This window comes from Lissotriton helveticus, chromosome 6 (genome assembly GCF_964261635.1).
Source record: "Lissotriton helveticus chromosome 6, aLisHel1.1, whole genome shotgun sequence".
Taxonomy (NCBI): Eukaryota; Metazoa; Chordata; class Amphibia; order Caudata; family Salamandridae; genus Lissotriton; species Lissotriton helveticus.
This window is the reverse complement of record NC_136067.1, coordinates 1,158,575,539-1,158,595,525: the sequence shown is the minus strand read 5'-3', so window position 1 is coordinate 1,158,595,525 and position 19,987 is coordinate 1,158,575,539. Positions and strand designations below refer to the sequence as shown.

Sequence of the window (19,987 nt, the reverse complement as noted above, 5' to 3'; positions counted from 1 at the left end):
AGAGGGTGTTCAGGGTGGGCATCACATTGCTGGGCCAGACAGAGGAACTAATCTATGACAAGTACAGACTGAATCGGGCAATGATCATGTGCCTCATTGCTGACCTGGAACCACTAGTGCAGCACCATACCGGTAGGACCAACGCCATCCTTGCGCACGTCCAGGTCCTATGCAGCCTGCACCTGCTGGTGTCTGGAAGTTTCAAGGGGGTTGTAGCAGTAGCCGGAGGCGTGTCTCGAAACGTACTTTCACGCTTCTTCCACAAATTCCTAGATGCCATGCTGACAATGATTCATACCCACATCACCTTCCCCACAACCCCACAGCAGTTGAACCGCACCAAACATGACTTCTACCAGGTGGCACAATTTCCCCATGTGATAGGATGCGTTGACTGCACGCATGTCCCCATCTGTTCCCCCTCAGCCATCGAATACATATTCCGCAACCGGAAGTCCTATCACTCCATTAACGTGCAGGTCATGTGCAATGGCAAGCACATCATAATAGACATCGTAGCACAATTTCCTGGAAGCACACACGATGCATACATATTCCGACACAGTGGCATCTACAAGCATCTGCTCAATGGTGAATTTGGAGAGGGACACCTACTAGGTACATACTTATGCCTCATCATTAACTCCATCCTCACATATGTAATTGTATTCATGCCGCTAACCCTTTGCTACCCACCCTGCAGGTGACAGCGCCTACGCCCTGAGTGAATATCTACTCGCTCCCTACCTCAACCCAGCAACACCTCAGGAGCAGCGCTACAACGCAGCACATATCAGTACCAGGAATGTGGTAGAGCGAACCTTAGGCGTCCTCAAGAGTCGCTTCCGGATCCTACACAAGACAGGAGGTGCCTGCAGTATGACCCATTGACCTGCTGCCGGATAATTGCGGTATGTGCCATGCTGCACAACATTGCCACAAGAAGGGGGATAGCAATAGAGGTGGACGGAGATGACTACTTTCGTGCACAGCAACCCTTCCCCAACACCAACAGGCATGCGTGCCTAACACAGCTGAAGGTCAAAGGAGGCAGACATACATCACACAACATCACTTCAGAGACAGAATGAGCCATCACAACATAATCTGGTGTGCAAATGTTTAATGCACATGAGCACGTCAGGTGAATATAAATGATACGTCTACATGATGCAGACTCAAAACATAGTTGAGGATACATGTCCGTTGTCATCACAGGAGTATCTTGTAGTAGTGTAGGTGGCCCATGGTTACATCACCATGGCCAAGGACCCTATGGAACATGGCTATTTGCGCCTCCCATGTACCCCCATCCTCCTGTCGCGTGACTCCTCCACATCACCACGATATGCATCAGTGGCTGTGGAGCAGCGCGAACTGCGCCTCCTCTCGCTGGCCTCCGGCACAGAGACGCAGCTGAAGCTTGATGCAGCCTCACTCCCAAACTGCTGGCACTAATAGTCCCAGACTGCAGATGCTCCACTGCAGTTGTCACTTGGCCCAAGGCCTTTGCCACATCTCCACAGTAATGGCCCAGGTCGACCTGCAGGGACACAGATCTCTGTGACAGTACAGCTGTGCTGTTGCAGAGATTTGTGATGGCTCTAATGGAGGCATTGGAACGGAGCAAGTTCTGGCGATGCCTCCTGCGCTCGCTCTGTTGCCCTGCTATGACAGCACGTGTGAGCTCCTGTAGGCACAGTTTTATGTCTCTGTTACCCTCAGCAACGCCTGTGGTCATTTCACGCACAGCGTCTGTCATGGTTCCCATTTTGTTTGCCAATTTTGCCATGTTGATGTTAATAGCACCCATGTGTCTTCCCTGCAGGCGCTGAACCCGCAGCATCCGTGACTCAACCATACCGTAGCCGTGAGTTGGCTCCTGAGATCTCTGTGCAGCTCTTCCCAGGGGCCTGCCCCGCTATCGGACTCAGACACGTTCTGATGTTTGAGCTGGTGGAGTGACAACTGACTGCAGTGGAACATTTGTGGCTGCTGGCCTCTGTTCCGTCGCTATCACCTGCAGGGAGGGGACTTTTGCCCTGTGGCTTGGTGGTGTTGTCCGGGGTGGTGGTGGTGGTGTTGTCCGCGATTGTGGTGGTGGTGGTGATGGTGGTGGTGGTGGTGATGGTGTTGGTGGTGTCGTGGGATGACGCCCCTGCGGAGTCTCTGCATCGGTCCCTGCCGGGGTTTCTGAGATTATGAGGCGTCCGCTGTCATCTGAATCCAGGGGTGATGCATCTGTGTGTGAAACAGTGCATTGTTATTATTTTGTCTGAATGTATTTGTGTTTCATACTTCCAACGACATAAATGACATATTTGGACCGACTATTGGCCCTGTTCTGCTAGTCTCATTTCATTTACATCGGGGATCATACATGCACACTTTGATGATATGACTACAACTCCCATGATGCAACACTTTGGTGAGGGTATATGCATTAGGCACTACTACTTTTGCACTGTGATTGGCCTGGGGGAATGGGCAGGGGTAGACAACACGCTGCGTAACTACACTGGCATGCATCTTACCTTGTTCTCCTGCCGCAGTGCCGGAAGTGTCCAATTGGGTGACCCCCACAACTGCTTCAGGCTCAATGGTACCCTCAACGAGGTCCTCAAGGGCTGTGTTGGGTGTGACATTGGATGTTCCCCCTCCTGTGCCAGCTGCATCCTTCCCCCTTACTACAATCCTCTCCTTCACCCTTTTCCTGAGGTCATACCACCTCTTTTTCAGGTGGTCTATGCTGCGGTGGGTGACTCCTACAGCATTTACCCTCTTCTTGATGCGCAGCCAGATCTTGCGCTTCTCCGCCTCAGTCACCTTTAGGGACAGCTTGCCAAACAGCCTGTCATGTTTGCTGCTCATCCCCTCGATTAGAAGTTCAAGTTCTTTGTCTGAAAACTTCCTTTTCCTCTTTTTGGGTGTGTCCTTGTTTTGGGGTGTATCCTTCTCCATCCTGGAATGCAGTGGAATTGCTGGTTTGTGGTATCACTGTTTCTCTCCTCAGCTCCTGTGCTCTGCCTCCTCCTCTGAGCACCTCAGAGCACTGAATGAAGCATGGGCTGGGAGACTTCCTGGTTGTGATGTCATCAACCTGCTTCCAACTGCACCTTTGTTTGCGAATTCGCTAATACCGAAATCGCAAATATTGAATCGGTATTTGCTAATTCGGTATTTGCTATTCTTTATTTTGGACTCTCGCTATCGTGGTTTCGGTATATTTTACCGATTTTTAGCGATTCGGTATTAAATACTGAATCTGTTGATGCATCGCAGAATGCGAGTCCTTATTTGCGAATCCTTATTTTTCGCAATTAAGGACTCGTTTTACCGAATTTCGATGCATATGCCCAAGAATCGTGAACGCTTATCATGGCTAGCGAGTCCCCATACTAGTTCAAATAAAACAAGACATTCCTTCCTTGTTTCCCAGCTTGTAAAAACGCTTCTGGTGCAAGTGATTTTACAAACTGCAAAAAAACGTCCCTTCTTATTCCCGCCCATACTCAACGTCAGCAGTTAATTCCTTACACATGGGTGCCTCCAAAAACTGTGCGCGAACATTGACAAAGGACTGCCCTAATTCTAAATCAGATACTACAACTCCCAGAATGCCGTATAATTCCGCATCCGTGTCCTTTTTAAATGCGAGACTCGCGTTCATATGTTTACGTTCCTTTACGAATAAGTCTTTTCATGACCTTTATATAAAACAGTTATTTTTTTCAAAAAAAGCTTTTTGATTGTTTATATAGAATGAAGTGCTTCTCTCAATCTGATGATCCAACATGGGAGAGAACCCGGGTCCTATGCTTTTCGCCATTTGTGCCGTTTACTTTTAATCGTTTTCTTTATATTCCTCGTATTTTCCTGTATTCATTGTTGTTATCATTGGTGCAATCTCAGTGTAAGATGAAAATAAGCATACTGATAAGTTCAAGGGAAAAGATGCACTCCTTGTCATCCCGAATTTACTCTTTTCTTTGCCATAGTGATTTTAACGGCGTGCAATAACCTGCTTTGTGCTTCGTCTCAATGCGCTGCGACAATAAAACGTTTCCACTGGGAACCCCTTAGTGATTCCACCAGGCTGCACTGCCACACTTGTGAGTTTGAATCAAAATGTCATTTTGTGATGCCAGTGTTGTTTTAAGTTGGTACTGGGTGTATCAGTGTGGTCATGTTTCTCCCTCTAGAAGGGTGGAATCATACCCCGCTGCCAGGACTGGCGGGGGGTATGATTCCAAAGTGTTTGACACCAAACACGACATGTTTCCTTGCAGCCATTCCAAAGTTAGCATTTACCGCGAGGTTATAATGCACTTAAGAGTATATGGTCTGGCTGCATCACAGAACAACCCCGGAGAATAGATTCCGAAGGCTGCAGACCGGCCCTGCTCCAGCATGGGCACCCTCTCACACAAAACCCAGCTCCTTGCCTTCAGGATTGATAAGGTCTGCCATGGGGTGACTGATAGTTTTATAGGTGTAGTAATATAAAGTAGATATAGGGAACCTATATCTAAGTAAGGGGTGCATACACCACCTTACACAGGCTGCTGTAACAAACTTGTGGTGTCATTTTGGAAGGCTGCCCAGTGGTGGCATAATACATGCTTCAGCCCCTGGTAGGCCTCTGGGGTACCTATGCCCTGGGGATATAGGATACCATATACTAGGGACTTATAAGGGTACCCCAGTAAAAACACTGGAATGTACCTAAAGTACATTGAATCATTTTAGAGAGGAAGCATCAAGGCTGGGGTCCTGGATAGCAGGGCCCCAGCCAGACTAAAGTAAAAAAAACTGTGAACCATCAGCAAAAAGTGGGGGTAACAATAAGAAGCAGATCCTACTCTCCTACAACATGGTCCCATGGCCGCCCAGGAGGAACACACTATAGGAAATTCCTGTGAGAGGGGAGTCCAAGCAAGAGAGGCAAGTCTGAAGCTGCCCGGTTATCGGTAACTGGGAAGATCATCAAGTATGTCGCCTCCAAGGAAGGACCTCAGCTACCAAGGTCATTCTCAATAGCTGTAAGTTTGTCATCCACCGTAACCTGAGCACCTGCAAGATCTCCAAAATGGACTCCACCACTGCTCCAGATGCACCTCTATTTGAACTTTGTAGATAGACTCCAGCACCGTGAGACCAGGTCGGTCTGAACTTCATCACCAAGATGGACTAAAGCTTCCTGACCGTGTGGTCCAGAACTCCAGCACCACCCAGCAGACAGCCTGTAGAGTCTCATTGGTGCTGTGTATTGTTGTTTGTTTTCTTCATAGCTTGGACTTTTGTTTATTTCTTTTTCATTAAAGTTTCGGAGGGATGTAGTGTCCTGCTGGACACGCTCTAATTTTCTGCCTGTGTAATACACCCACACTAACACCCACCCATCCCAGGCGTCACCAGTCAGGTGACCCTGCTAATAAAAGGGGCGAGGCGCATGTGCCCTGGGGCAGTTAGCAGTACAATAGCAAGCGTCTGTGTGGTCATTCTATCCAGCATGTGGGTCTAGTGGCCTAAGACACCACACCATCCACCTAAAATTATAATGTGTCAGTGCTGCTGCTGAAAGGCGAAGCCAGTGGGCCAAGCACTGCAATGGTTCATGGTTTACCTCTTCACCGTTTTACAGTATATCCTGGCCACCTTTGCAAGATGTCATTTTTACTTTTCCTTCATTAATCTTGTTATTTCTACTGAATATGCTCACAACTTAAAAATTTGAACTAAAAATATTTGCTTGCCAAGTTTAGACTTGTTGCCTTTGCCAATGCCTGTTTTTATATTATAGCTAAGAAATGCATGGACTGGTGTAAGTAGGCACATTGCAATTATGTACCATAAATCTTTGACAAGAACTATATTAATGTTCACACATTTTCCATGGGTAGCGTTTCATCTAGATTTTCTCAAAAAGACTATGTTATCAAAAGCCTAAACTGTGGAACCATATATGTGTAGGTTTTGTACTGCGAAAATGTATGTTAATTAAGTTCAATTGTTTGTCTTATCTAGTTTTGTTGCTGATGTTGGCAAATGCAAGTAAGGAAGACTCCAGGAAGACTAAAAAGTTAAAACAATGTAAGTATTCGCATTTATGATGTGTATATTTATGGAGCACATATTTTTTCTTCTTTCATCCTAGGCGGCACTAGCATGTTTAAACTAGTCAGTATTCACATTACCTACATTCCCAAAAATCAGTCTAACTTGTCTCAATTGAACTGGTAATGCCATTACAAACACTGAAAATATGCTCATGCATCAAAGTACTTCCACTCCACAAAGTGTCTTTAGAAATATCTTGTGCTTGGTAGTATCTCAATTGTACAGAATATTGATTAAAACATTCTGAATTTATCACTGCAAATCTACTATGGGATACATATTTAACTTCTCATGCAGCACACAACAAATGTCTAGTATAATCATGATACATAACACCTCTGTTGGAGTGGAGGAGCATGGTAATTTATCACAATTTGATTTATTATTCACTGGTCCCATGCAGAGCTTCTGGTGGGTCTACTGAATGCCAGCAGCAGGAAGGGTGGGCTGCCTGGGTACATTTTAAAGTGCCATTGTCTCTATGGCGGCTGTCTTGGGACGGCCAGCCAGACATGCCCACTTTAAACCTCTCAACCCAGCTATCATAAGACAGCTGGGTTGAGACCCAATGTCAGGGATATCCTTAGTTCCTGCCGTCAGGGTTGGGCTTAGGTTGTTCATATACGATATGAAGAGTAACAACACTTGCACACATCTTTGCCAGTTGCCATTATCAAGTGTGAATGACTTGGTGATTCCCCATTAGGCCCATACCTCACTCTGGCTATCACGTTCTCATGTAGAATGTACAGAAAATGTGCCAGCTCTACATCCAGCCCAAAATCCAACAACAGCTTCCACAGCCTGCTATAGTTCATGTAATCGAAGGCTGAGGAGAAGTCCATGAATATTTGGTATAGTGGGAAGCCAATGTCGAGAATATGTTTCTCCATAATAAAATGCAGGTTCAAGCACTGCTCCACTGTACCCAGCCATTCTATGAACCCATACTGACTCGGATGAACTATCTGTTAACTACTGACCCAATTGCAAACCCTATTAATGATGATCCTAGCTACGATCTTAACTGATGTATCAATCAGGGAGATAGGTCAGTAGCACTTCGACTCCAACCTGTCACCCTTCTGGAAAATTGGCGTGATCCTCGAAAGTGACCAGGACCTCGCTATTCAATCAGGACTAAGATTATTAAAAACATTAGTAAAAATTGGGCCCCAGATTTCGATACTGCTTTTTACTGGACGGCCGATGATCACCCTATCTTGTCCAAGTGCTTTTTCTCCTTGACTTTGATACCCTCTATGATTTATTCAATGGAAAAACTTAATTTTGAGTGTTTCCCAAAATGTTTCTCAAGGTCACATGGCGAGGGACCATTTTTAGGCGTTTGGTGTATATCCTCAAAGTGCTTAACCCAATATCCAGAATTTATATTACAAGATACCATAATATCCCTACTTGACCGACTTTGTTAAAGCATGTTCCAAAAAATAATGTTTTTTTGTTAGGCAGTAATAGTTAAGTTCTCCCAGTCCTCATCGTTTACTGAGATCGAGCTTGAGCTATTTCCGTTGGTATTCAAAGTTTGGTAGATAAGGCCTTCTGGAGATGCCTATTGGCAAGTGAACAATGCAAGTCAAACCATCTAGGGCCTTTTGTGTAAAGGTTTTTTCAACAGAGCTGTTCTGATATAATTACGCAATTTTCCAAGGCATATTGAATGCCAAACTCCTCATTCAGATCAGAAAGACAATTTAAAAAGATGCTCACATTACTTGAAAGCAAACAAGCTAAGTATATATTTGTATTATTGAGTGACTATTGTAACCTCAAACCATTATCTTGAACTAGCGGCGGATCAGTGGATCAGATGGTCAACAATAACATCATTACCAAAGAATTATGATCACTGTAACTAGACTCATGTACACTGCCCCATCTAAAAGTGGCAAACTATTTCTAGAGGCACATATGTAATCAATCGTAGCAACACAGCCCCTCCCATGATAGGTGGTGCCTTCAGTTTTCGTCAGTCGTGAATTCCATAGCTTCGACCAAATCATAAGTAGCTAGATATCTTTATAAATCCAAAATCCTGTGGTCACAGGATGTGCTGATGTTATTATATGTGGTTACGCTACATGCATCTCATGTATTCAAGGAGGATTGTACGGTGAAATCCCCACAAATGACAATATTCTATTGCTGTGTACATTGTTGAGCCTTTAGTTTTGTAAGAAAAGCAAACAAACCAGGAAAATTACTATTTGCTCCATTACTAAAATCATTATTATAAAAATTTATAAGATAGATATAAACATTTCGGGGCCCTTTTAAAAGAATCATTTGAAAGGCAAGATTTGTGGTATCCACCACCTCCACAGGGAGTTTAAGTGAAACTGTCACCAAGATCTATAGACCACCTTTTGTCGGCCAGAGCTTGAACAAATGTCTGTGTGAGGAAATAGGGTGAATTATATGGCATGGTTGTGCGACCTCACTGTGTAATACACTTACCATTAGTATTAACTTGCATTGGTTATTTTATTATGCGAATTTGTAATAATTTTAATTAATTATGCAATACATTTTTTTTGACTTTGACACTTACCAACCCCATTTGGTCCAGGAAGTGTCATCTGTAAAACCCTCAGCTCAACCCTGGGCGGCTGTGGCACTGAGCACTGTGTGAGAGGGTGTTTTTTTAATTGGGATCTGAATCCGTGGTCTGCATGGGGGGCCACACGGAGTACCATGGCAATTCTACAGATCCTTGTGTGCCCAAAAACTAACATATTTGGGCAATTTCTTGCCCATAAGGTGTCCCTCACAGACCTCTCCATCAGTCCCATGGGGTCAGCATACCTCTATCCTGACCCCTCATATCTTTTGTGGATTTTATTTTCCCCCTGGAACCGTGTCCCAATTCACAAAATGGTGGGTGCAACTTTCCTCATAGGTTGCGGACTGCCAGTCATGGAAATGCGCATTTCACTGAATCAGCACCTGGGAGGTGGCAGTCCCTGTGGATGCAGGGGGCCTGTGTGGGGCCCCCATCATTAGGGTTTACTACCTCCAGGACCAGGCCTACTCGGGGGGCCTAAACAAAATCTTTACATTTTAGGCCAGATTCGCAGATCCTTCGAGATTACTACTAAAAATATATTTTTTACTGCTTTTTTGGGGCACTGAACAAGCCTAGGGGGTCAGGGTATTTCTACCCTGTCCCCTTTCCTTTTTTAACATTTTTGCTTGTGACTGTTCAACCGAGTCACAAGATGGCTGCCAATACTTCCTGGTTTGAAGTGTTGGCAGCCAATCAGATCTCAAGCATGAGATCTGGAAGGTTCACGGATCCACTGTGCCCACAATTGTATATTTTACAATTCTCATAAACCCCTGAACGAATTTACACCATTTAACAAAAAGAGTGCTTTCTGGACCAAGAGCTACTTTTCTGCCAAATTTGGTGTAAATCCGTTCAGTAGTTTGGGCTGTAGCTGTGTCTAAACAATGTCAAACATTCTGCCCAGTATAGAGATCTGGGCCTAAATCCGTTGTTACTTTGCTCACCACTCCATTCCAGGTTGGACCCAGACAAAATGCAAATCAGTCTTGACCCTGCTCGCCATGGGAACAGTCCAGCCAAAACTGCCAAGCTCTCTGGACTAGAAAGAAGCATTATAGCTCTCTGGACTCGAAAGAAGCATTATAGAACCGGTTTCAGGGTGCCACCCCTCATACACCAGTCTAGCTTGAATACAGTGGCATGGCGAGCACGGGACTGGAAACAAGCATTGGGATGTCCAGTGTGCCGGACAAGGATGGAACCCAGACCAACTGGGCTTGCATCAACAACAATCTCAGTCTGTAATTTTGGACCAAACTATGTAATTTCAGTTGCATTCACAATTACAGGCTTGATTTTCTTGAAACTTTGTTCACATTCACTTGACCGTTTAAATGGGATATTTTGTTTTGTTAAGTCTCTCAATGGGGCAGATACAGTGGGAAAGTCACATATATTTTTTGAACAGTAACTGGCCATACCAAAGAAGAATCTCAGCATAGTTACATCTTGTGGGGGAGAAGTGGGTGGCAAGGCTTGTAATTTGTTTGGGTCTGGAGTCATTCCGTCATCAGAAAAGACATGGCCAAAGAACTTCAGTTTGTTTGAGGAAAATTACACTTTGCCAAATTTAAAGTGAGACCAGCATCATCAAGTATACAACACACTTGTGGAAGAGCTTTATGATGCTCCTTTCCCAGTGCCCCAAAATGTAGTATGTCATCACTGTAATTAAATCAACAGACGGTGGTGGAATGCACACCATTTTTTTATTTAAATCTGTTTTTGTCATGATCCTCCAAGAGTGCATGCCCGCTGGACACGTGCCTTGTCCCCTTGGCACACAATTTGATATCAAGTGATGTAAGGTGACGCGGTCAACCCAATCCAGCCGCACAGCTCCGCAATTAATTTTCCGCAATACTTTAATTTTAGCACATTTAATACCATATTTCACCAATGTTATTCCGCATTTTCAGTACATCTTGAACCATAATCCACATATACTGATGGCATGCTATACTCCAGCTCCTAATGTTCAAGTTGTGCACAATGGCCTTGTCCTAGAACACGTTGAAAAAGCATATTTTGTTCAAAGCAGTGTTGTTTTATTAAGACCCAGTGCATTTCGTGCATCACAGGCCCTTCTTCGGGGGTAACTGTAAGCAAACAAACATTCACTATAATTACATATGCCACATTTATCTCATTTTATAAACAGTGTTTTGCTCTGTATGTTAACCCTACTATCAACGAATCTCTCACAAACCATAAATTATTTAATTTATTTTTTAACACATTTACGTTGTCCATTCTTATTGGAGACACAAAATTTAATCTAATGCATGAATTAGTCTTGCACTCGCACCCACATTTCATAAAACTAACCATAAACAGTGCCCAGCCACCCTTGCTGTCCAATTAAACAACCCATGAAACATGGTGAAACCCTTTGTTCAAATCAAGACAGGAAAAGACTTTAGCTCCATTCAGCTGTGTAATCATGTTGGTAATGTACAGACTTGGATGACGTTATCTTTGAATTGCCTTGTTGGCTTAGCGCATATCAACGCAGAGGTGTGCGACTCCTTCACTATCCTTTTTTGGTACTAGCTCTATCGTGGATACCCATATTATTGGATCAGTGGATCGCTCAATGATGTCATCCTTTAATAAGGTATCGAGTTCTTTGTCAACACCCTCTTGAAAATGGAATGCAATTTGACGATGTTGTTGAGCAACAAGACGAATGTCCTCGTTTATGTGAAGTTACACTTTCATGGTCTTTAGTCTTCCTAATCCATAAAACAAAGACGAAAACTGATTCACTATCTCATGATTGGGATTGTCACTGTAGTTTATAGAAATCAGCCCCATGTCAGCAGCAGTACTAAAACTGAGTAAAAATGTACTTGATGAAGTGCCTGCGCTTTCGTATTTTGTATGCTTCAACATCGTTTAATTTCTACTTGCCTCAACTATAGTTACACTTTCATGGTCTTTAGTCTTCCTAATCCATAAAACAAAGACGAAAACTGATTCACTATCTCATGATGGGATTGTCACTGTTGTTTACAGAAATCAGCCCCATGTCAACAGCAATAGTGAAACTGAGTAAACATGTACTTGGTGAAGTGCGCGTGCTTTCGTATTTTTGTGCTTCAACATCGTTTAGTTTCTACTTGCCTCAACTAATGTTGCCGCTTGGCCTTGTGGGTGTGCGTAGAATGTCACATCTGGAACTTTCTGACATCTATTTTGTTTTTTCAACTTGACACACTTGATCTTGCCTCAGTTTTGTTTTCTCTACATGACACACTTGATCTTTCCCTCACCTCACAGACTGTTACAAAATGGTTCTCGTTCCTACAGCCTTTGCATACCTGTCCAATGTCGGGGCATCTACCGTCATGTGAAAAGGAAGATCCACATCGGAAACACAACTTCTTTTTCTTTGGAGACATTATTTTATGGCCTTTTGCCTTTCATTTCGAGTCGAAATACTTTTCACACTGAGCACTGATTCCATTTTGGGCAATTCCAGCCTCAATGTTAACTGCCTGTTTGTCAGCTCTGTCCTCCGCTCTTGCAGCCATAAGTACTCGCTCCAAGCTGAATGTCTCTTTCAGCATTCGTCATCTGAAGGAATCGGAGAGGCAACCATCTATTACTCAGAGACGCATAGCCTCTTTATCATTAAACTCATTGAACTTGCAATGCTTGATGAGTAACTCATTAACAACCACAGGGGCTGTCCAAAAACCCCGAACCCGGGACAATCAGCTAATACATTTAACAATAGGTTCAGGGTGAGAAAACACACCCAAAACTATATGTGGTCTATCAGATTCAAGATGAGAAAAATAGAAAAAATACAGTAAAAAGGTGATTAAGGAAGCCCTGTAAACAATATTGCACGTATCAAAAAGGATATTATTTATTACATGTAGTACAAAACCATTCTAAAAACAATTATGCTTAAGACAAACAATGCTGGTATACATGGGAAAAACATATGACAAAAACCAGACATGTGGCAAACAAAACCATTACATATTAGTATAAAGGAACAACATAAACATAAATATAGTGTCCTTAATCAATTTGGGCCACAAAGAAGCGTCAACGGCGTTTTGACCGCTGTTTAATTATGCGGTCATCTTCAAGACTGAAAATTTGCTTGAGCGTTGTATATCTGTTTAAAAATTGATGGGACCAATCATTATTTATGGTCATCCGTAGGTACTTTAAGAAATGAGTATAGCGTAATGAGGACACACTACGTCTAGAAGGATTTAAAAAAAAAAAAAGATTTGACAGTGGCATCAAATCTTCAGCCAACTGGGCTGGGCGCCCAATAATTTAGCAGCTGTAGCAAATCGCAGCAATTGAATCGTCCCGCGTCTGTGTCCGGCAACTAGTAGTAGTATATATTTATGACGTTTAAGTTTAAATCGTCTTAACTTATCGCGTTAAGTATAGAAGGGTGGAGAACCTGATGGTGCATAAAATTGAAAAGTTGTAATTAAATAACATGTGCCGCAACTATGTATGATGGGCACATGTATTATGCTATCTTCTATAGCCTACTGAATTTGAGACATTAACCTTATACCCAAGTGAATAAAGGATAGATTCCAAAACCCAAATACAGTGTTAGAAGTTAAAAGCTTGGTGCAGTCCCAATAGGTGGAAATAGACATGTTGCATTCATGTGATATTCCAATCGATAACCATCGTATTATGCGTAAAGAATTAATTGCATAAAAATTGATTTACCTATTGATGTATTTGATGGGGGCTACTAGGGGTCTAGCCACAAGTATGACTCCGAGTCTTTCAGTGGGATTATCTATTTGGATTGAAAGTGAGGCAAAGAAAGTTGGATTACTATAAACACGTTGTATAAATATGTTCATCTTTATTGGTGCATATTGATAGCTATAATTGTCAACAGTACCTGTGTTTTATATTTAACCAAGTCTGCATTGGACACAGATGTTCCAATCCCTGTCCAGTATATTCATATAGCATCTAGAAACTGACATTTCTGAGGTTCTGATGGCAATATCCTGTAAATGCTGCTTAGATATAAAGATGTATTAAGTATATTCATTCTCATACAGTTTAAGGGACACTTTTGCACTATTACATGTAATGCGATCCAAAGTTCCTACTCCTGGGTCATTTCTAATTATATACTAAACTTGATGAATATTTCAATAGCAGCAAAAAATATTTTTTTATATTATATATAATCTGTCTATATCTGATGTTAATATCATACTCTAATGTGTGGTGATAATTATTCGTAATAGAGATTAAAGTGATACTCACACGTTTAAAGTAATGTTTCATTCATTAAATATAATTCCTCAATGTAGAATGTAATGGAGCATTACCTTGTGAGCGGAGCAGAGCAGCCTGTCCTTTGCTGACACCAGGGGCTATAATCAAACCTTGCTGCCACCGGACGCCACCACTACCCGCGCCGCCGCCCCGGGACTTCAATCCCCGGCATTCTCAGCGGCAGCGTGCACCTCTGACGCGCCAGCAGTGCCAGGAGGCGCATTTAGAAGCGCACACCTCGGTGGAGCGGGGGGAGCATTACCTTGTGAGCGGAGCAGAACAGCCTGTCCTTTGCTGACACCGGGGGCTATCATCAAACCTTGCCGCCACCGGACGCCACCACTACCCGCGCCGCCGCCCCGGGACTTTAATCCCCGGCATTCTCAGCGGCGGCACGCACCACTGACGCACCAGCAGCGCCAGGAGGCGCTTTTAGAAGCGCACAACTCCGCGTTGCGGGATGAGCCGGGCGAAGCCCGGGCCAAGGGCGGGCCCGTCTGAGCCCATCCGAGAACAACCAAGGACGGGACGGGGCCACCCCCTTTGACACTGCAATTAACGCCTCATAAAAGGTCAGTGACTATTAGTACATTGTTCTAATATTACATCTTACAACCTGGTAATTCAGCATTATCTAAGGCTGCCATGAACACCAACAAGCCAGGAAAGGGGAGAAAATCCCTCACAGGTGGAACAACAATTGTGGGCACTTTAGACCAATTCTTAATAAGAGCTTCTAAATTGCTGTCCCATGAGATTGAGCTTACAGAAAGAAGGCTATCCACAGAACCACTTTTACATAAACGGTCATCACTGGGTGGGATTGCCCAAGCATTGTCACCAGTAACTACACAGTCGGTCGAGACTGTAGCTATAACACCCGGCCTCGAAGGAGAGGTCCTGCAACCACTGATGGCATCAGTCAGTATGCCGAGTACCCTTGAAACCACGAACACTGTAGTAACTGGTTTACCACTTGCTTTAACTACCCATGAAACCCAGGGAATAGCGAAATTGAGTCTTAGATCGCGGTCCGCCAACAGAGACAAATCCAGGGACACAAACCCGGCACCTGATCCTGCTGTTAAAAGAAAGCGAGGGCTGAGCAGGGCCAGGAAAGAGGCGGGGAGAAAATTAAAAAGTTAAGAAACAGGGTAAACACGCTACAGGATCCAATTGCCCTCCCTCGCCGAGACCTTCCCCCAGAGTCCACACCATATGTGGTGGTATTAGCAGGGGTCCCAGAATTGAAAGAAGGGAAAAGAGAAACATTTAGAGACCTCAAAAACAAATGCATTCACTGGCTGAGACAAAACAGGCCGCTTCCAAAGCAAGTCTCCGGTGAGATCCTTTTCGCACGACGTGTGGCTTAGGTAGGCACACTGGCGAAACAGACACAGGGGGATACTGTAGTGATCAATTTTAGGGACAGAAGGGCTGTAGACCACATTTGCAACTGGCCAATGGGAAGTCCAATAACACAGATTCAATCCCTACCCCTGACCCATTTCTACCCGGCCATACCTATCCCTGCTAACCCAGATAGAGCATTTAGAAGGGAATTGTGGGAGACAAGGGACAACTTTGACCACTTTGCGCAGGCAGGGAGTGACATGTGGTTTGGGCCCCAGAATTGTACGCCAGACTTGGCTGTGTTTTACCATGATAACCGTTTCAGTACTCTGGACCTTGTAGACTGACGGTTGAGGCGCAGCTTGACAACATCAGTTGTTCCCGCTAAAAGGGATACTGATGTGGCAAACTTTTTCACAGTAGGAGCTGATCGTCTTGATGCACAGTATGGTTTCCAGAGTAGTGTGACAAAGGGGGTGACTATTAGAAGAAGGAGTCGTGACAGTATAAGTATTAGGAGGAACGATGTAATTGAATCAGATGGGGTGATGCCGACAAAATGGCAAGATGAAACTGGAACCACATAGTTGAATGTGTAGGAGGGGAGACTAAGTGAAATATCCCAAATAGATGAGGGGACTTCAGTGCCAGCAGTCCTAGAAGTGAAGGAAGGCCATGGGGATGGATCGCGAGTAAAACAAGGAAATATCCTTATCCTCTCATGGAACCTTGCAGGGATCAAAAATAAACTACTATGCCCTGCCTGGGACACGTTCATAGGCAAACACGATATCTGCCTATTACAGGAAACCTGGGCTCTCGAAAGTAATAAACGAACTGGTTATGCTATATTTGACATATTGGCCACAAAGAGGACCAGGGGCAGACCTTCGGGAGGCCTTCGTATTTGGATAGGTACGCACCTTAGTGCAACAGCAGAGCATCTGCCCACAAACTCAATGGACATTCAATGTGTCCTCTTAACATTGCCATAAAAAAAACGACTCGCCATAATTAATGTCTACTCAAGGCCGACTCAGAATGGGTCAGAATCTATAACTGTTGAAAATCTTAGTAATTACTTGCCAACTTTAGACCCTGGGACCATTTTAATAGTCGGGGGGACTTTAACTCCCAGTTTGAACCCTTAGATAATCAGAGTACCAAGTTTGATGAGGATATTGAGAACCAAGACTGGAACATAATGGAACCATGCATTCCTCCAGTTAGAGCATGGACTCCGTTGGTCCTCCAAATAAATTCCTTAACACTCTCCTTTTCCCTGAGGGCCTGTAATGGGAGGTTCAAATCAGATAGTCCGGGGCAAACTACGTTCAATAGAGAAGGGCATTGTTCAATCATAGATTATATTATGGTTGAATGTCGCTCCTGGGACAGGATTCTTGATTTCCAGATTGTCAGACGGAGAGACAGTGACCATAATGCTCTAGTGATGTCACTTAAGCCAGGAAGCTGGGGCCTGGTGAACAATTTTGAACCACTCCCACCAGCACACGAACCACTCCTGCTACATAACAATAGGAGGAGGGTAAAATGGCCCTATATTCAGGATTGCCCAGACAAATTGGCAAGTATCTATCAGTGGGTCGTGCCTTACCTTAAGGAAATAGCAGAGGTGGTGCAAATGGGTCCACAAGCAGGCCAGGTGACCAGGCCGCTAGAAATCCATAGCCAGCTGACTGCTAGTCTCCTGGAGATGTTCTACCCAAAAGTTAGCTTAAAGGTAAAACCCCTCCCGTCACATCCTTGGTATAACTCGTCTTGTCGAAGCACCAATAAAGACTTATTGGAAGCTATTAAAGCCAGGGATAGGACAGGTATCAAGGAACATAGACATCTATATAAACGGGCTATCATAAATGCTAAGAAAGATTGGGATGCCAACAAATGGGAGGAACTGAGAATTTCGCTCCAGAATAGAGATCTGAAATTCTTCTGGGCCATAGTGAGTGGTGGTGGGCGAGAGCCTAAAGCGGCAATTGAACCTAATATATCCCCAATTGTATGGGAGGGACACTTTGGATCTTTGTACGCTTGTTCAAGTGAAGATGCAGTAGCATTTTCTGCTTCCTCCCCACCCACGAGTATCGACTGGGTGGGGAACAGGAAATTACTCTTGCAGAAGTTGTTTCTGCTATCAACAAACTAGTGCCAAATAAGGCACCCGGACTGGACAGACTACCTGGGGACTTGTTTAGGTCCCAACCTGAAATATGGGCCCCCTATCTCTGTGTGCTTTACAACTCTATCCTGAGGGGAATGGATCCACCTGAAAGTTGGCAAGGGGCAGAAATAGTACCCATTCACAAAAAAGGCTGCCCTCTCTTACCATCAAATTATAGGCCCATCAGTCTAATAGATAACACGCAGAAGCTGAAGGGTCGAATGATCCTGGATAGGGTGCAAGCCTGGATTGAGGAAAATTAGATATTGAGTCCTCTCCAGGCTGACTTTAGGGCAGGTACGTCAACCACTGAACAGTTATTCAGACTTCAGGTCCTGTATTGGAGAGCAGTGAGTGTAGAGGGTGGCAGCCTCTACCTCATTTTCGTGGACCTGAAGTCTGCATTTGACCTAGTGCCTAGGGGAAAATTGTGGAAAGTTCTCGCAGATCTAGGTCTACCTCCTTACATTCTGGATGTCCTAATCAGGCTACACACAGAAACTTATGCCCAGGTTAGGTGTGGGAGACAAGGAGAGCTTTCCAAACGGTTTCCGGTAGGAAAGGGAGTCCGCCAGGGGTGCGTCCTGGCCCCTACCCTCTTCAGTATTTATATAAATGGACTTGTGGATCCACTTCGTGGGCATAAAGGACATCGATGCCCCGAGGCTGGCCTCAGGTTGGGTACCCGCATTGATGTTCGCGGATGACACCTTTTTGTTATCCAGAACGTCAATGGGGATACAACGCGTCCTGGACGGCTTTGCCAATTTTTGTGCACTAAGAGGATTGGAAATCAATTTGGCCAAAGCCAAGTTTATGATTTTCAACCCTCCTAGTAAGACCCGCCAAAACCCAGTATTAGATGGTACTCCCTTAGAAAGGGTAAAAACCTTTGAGTGTCTGAGAATCACGCTCGAAGAACACCTGAACTGGGGTACCCAGCTGTCAAAGGCAGCTCTCAAAATGGGACAAAAAGCCGGAGGGTTAACCAAAATGTATAGACTCTCGGCCTACAAGCCTTATGCACCTGCCTTAGAAATTTACAAAGTGCAGGTTAGAGCAGCATCGATGTATGGAGCTGAGCTATGGGGGCACAACAAGCTTACCAACCTCACGAAGACTGAAAATTTATGAGGAACTTCTTGGGGCTGCCTGTCAGCACTCCTCTAATACCCCTCAGACTGGATATAGGGCTCCTTCCTATTGAGGAGGAGGCAGCACTAAGGCCACTAATATACTGGAGAAGACTGTGGACTTCTCCCGAATTATCTGCCTACAAGAATGAGCTTAGCAATGTCTGGGTAGATATCAGAGATAAAAAGATTCCATGGTTAAATCACATCAAGAAATACACCAGTAGAATTGGTTTGCCAGAGCTGTGGGCTACACCAGAAGTAGCTTGCGCAACAATAACTAAGACCAACCTTGTGCACCACTGTAGATACTACAACATAACCCACCTACACAGGAGCACTACACTCGGCAAGTTGACATCCCAGTTCCTCCACGTAAAAGTAGAGTACAAATTGGAACAGTTTTTGGATGTGATCTTCCCGGCTATGTCAAGGAAATTGTACATGCAGTTCAGGATGGGTAGTTTGCCAATCAAATCTTTTACTTGCAAATGGGACACTAACCAAAGCACTGAGTGCCCATCATGTAATCACCATCTAGAAAATGAAACTCATGTACTTTTTTTCTGTCCCAAATATCAGGCAGCACGCAGATGTTGGGTCAAACCTATCTGTAGGAACGTCGGATTCAGGGAATGCTCCACGGCTCTGAGAGTTCTAAAATTTGATACACACCCCCGATAGTTTTTGCAGTGTCTCGCTTCTTAAACGCAATGTGGCTGAAGCGACGTAACTCCCTTATACAATGATTACCTGATGAACTTTTTGCTATTGTATTTATTGATAATTATTGAGTCCTCATGATAACTACTTTACATGATTTAATAAGTTTTTAACTTAGCATATGTTTTTAGAAAATGTCTAATTTATTATTAACACTAAAGTCATTGTAGTTTGTCAGTTTTTAACCTATTTTTTCTTAACTGTATTGAATCTATGTATTTTATTATGTGCTTTTATGGCCCTGGTGGGCGAAATAAAGTTATCAATGAATGAATGGAGATTTCATAAGGATGTGATTTTATGCTGAAGATATGGAAATCTCTGCTTATAATTATATTTAAAGTGAAAGGCCACTATACATACTTACTAAAGATATTTATATACAATGGACAGCCTTGATTTTAGTTAGTATAAGGATTGTTTTGGTTGAGGCCTATCTTCCTAATAGTCACTTAAAACCTTCTATTGAAATAAGGCAGAGCATTAATTTAGTAGGTGGTGTTGGAGTGCATTATCAACAGGATAAAGAAACCAGAGCTTGTACTTACAGTGCACGATCAGCAGTCTGGTATTGACAGGGAGACCGGGCTGGGA

The 19,987-nt window shown here is 43.9% G+C and overlaps 1 protein-coding gene across 4 annotated transcripts in view; it reads left to right on the top strand.

Moving 5' to 3' along the window:
• VIT (vitrin) overlaps nt 1-19,987 on the top strand; it is a 1,808,828-nt gene that overhangs the window by 599,958 nt on the left and 1,188,883 nt on the right. For all 4 annotated transcript variants that reach the window (XM_078648825.1, XM_078648826.1, XM_078648823.1 and 1 more), the window contains one exon: nt 6,028-6,093. In XM_078648825.1, the coding sequence (XP_078504951.1) occupies nt 6,028-6,093 (66 nt within the window). The remainder of the gene's footprint in view (nt 1-6,027; nt 6,094-19,987) is intronic.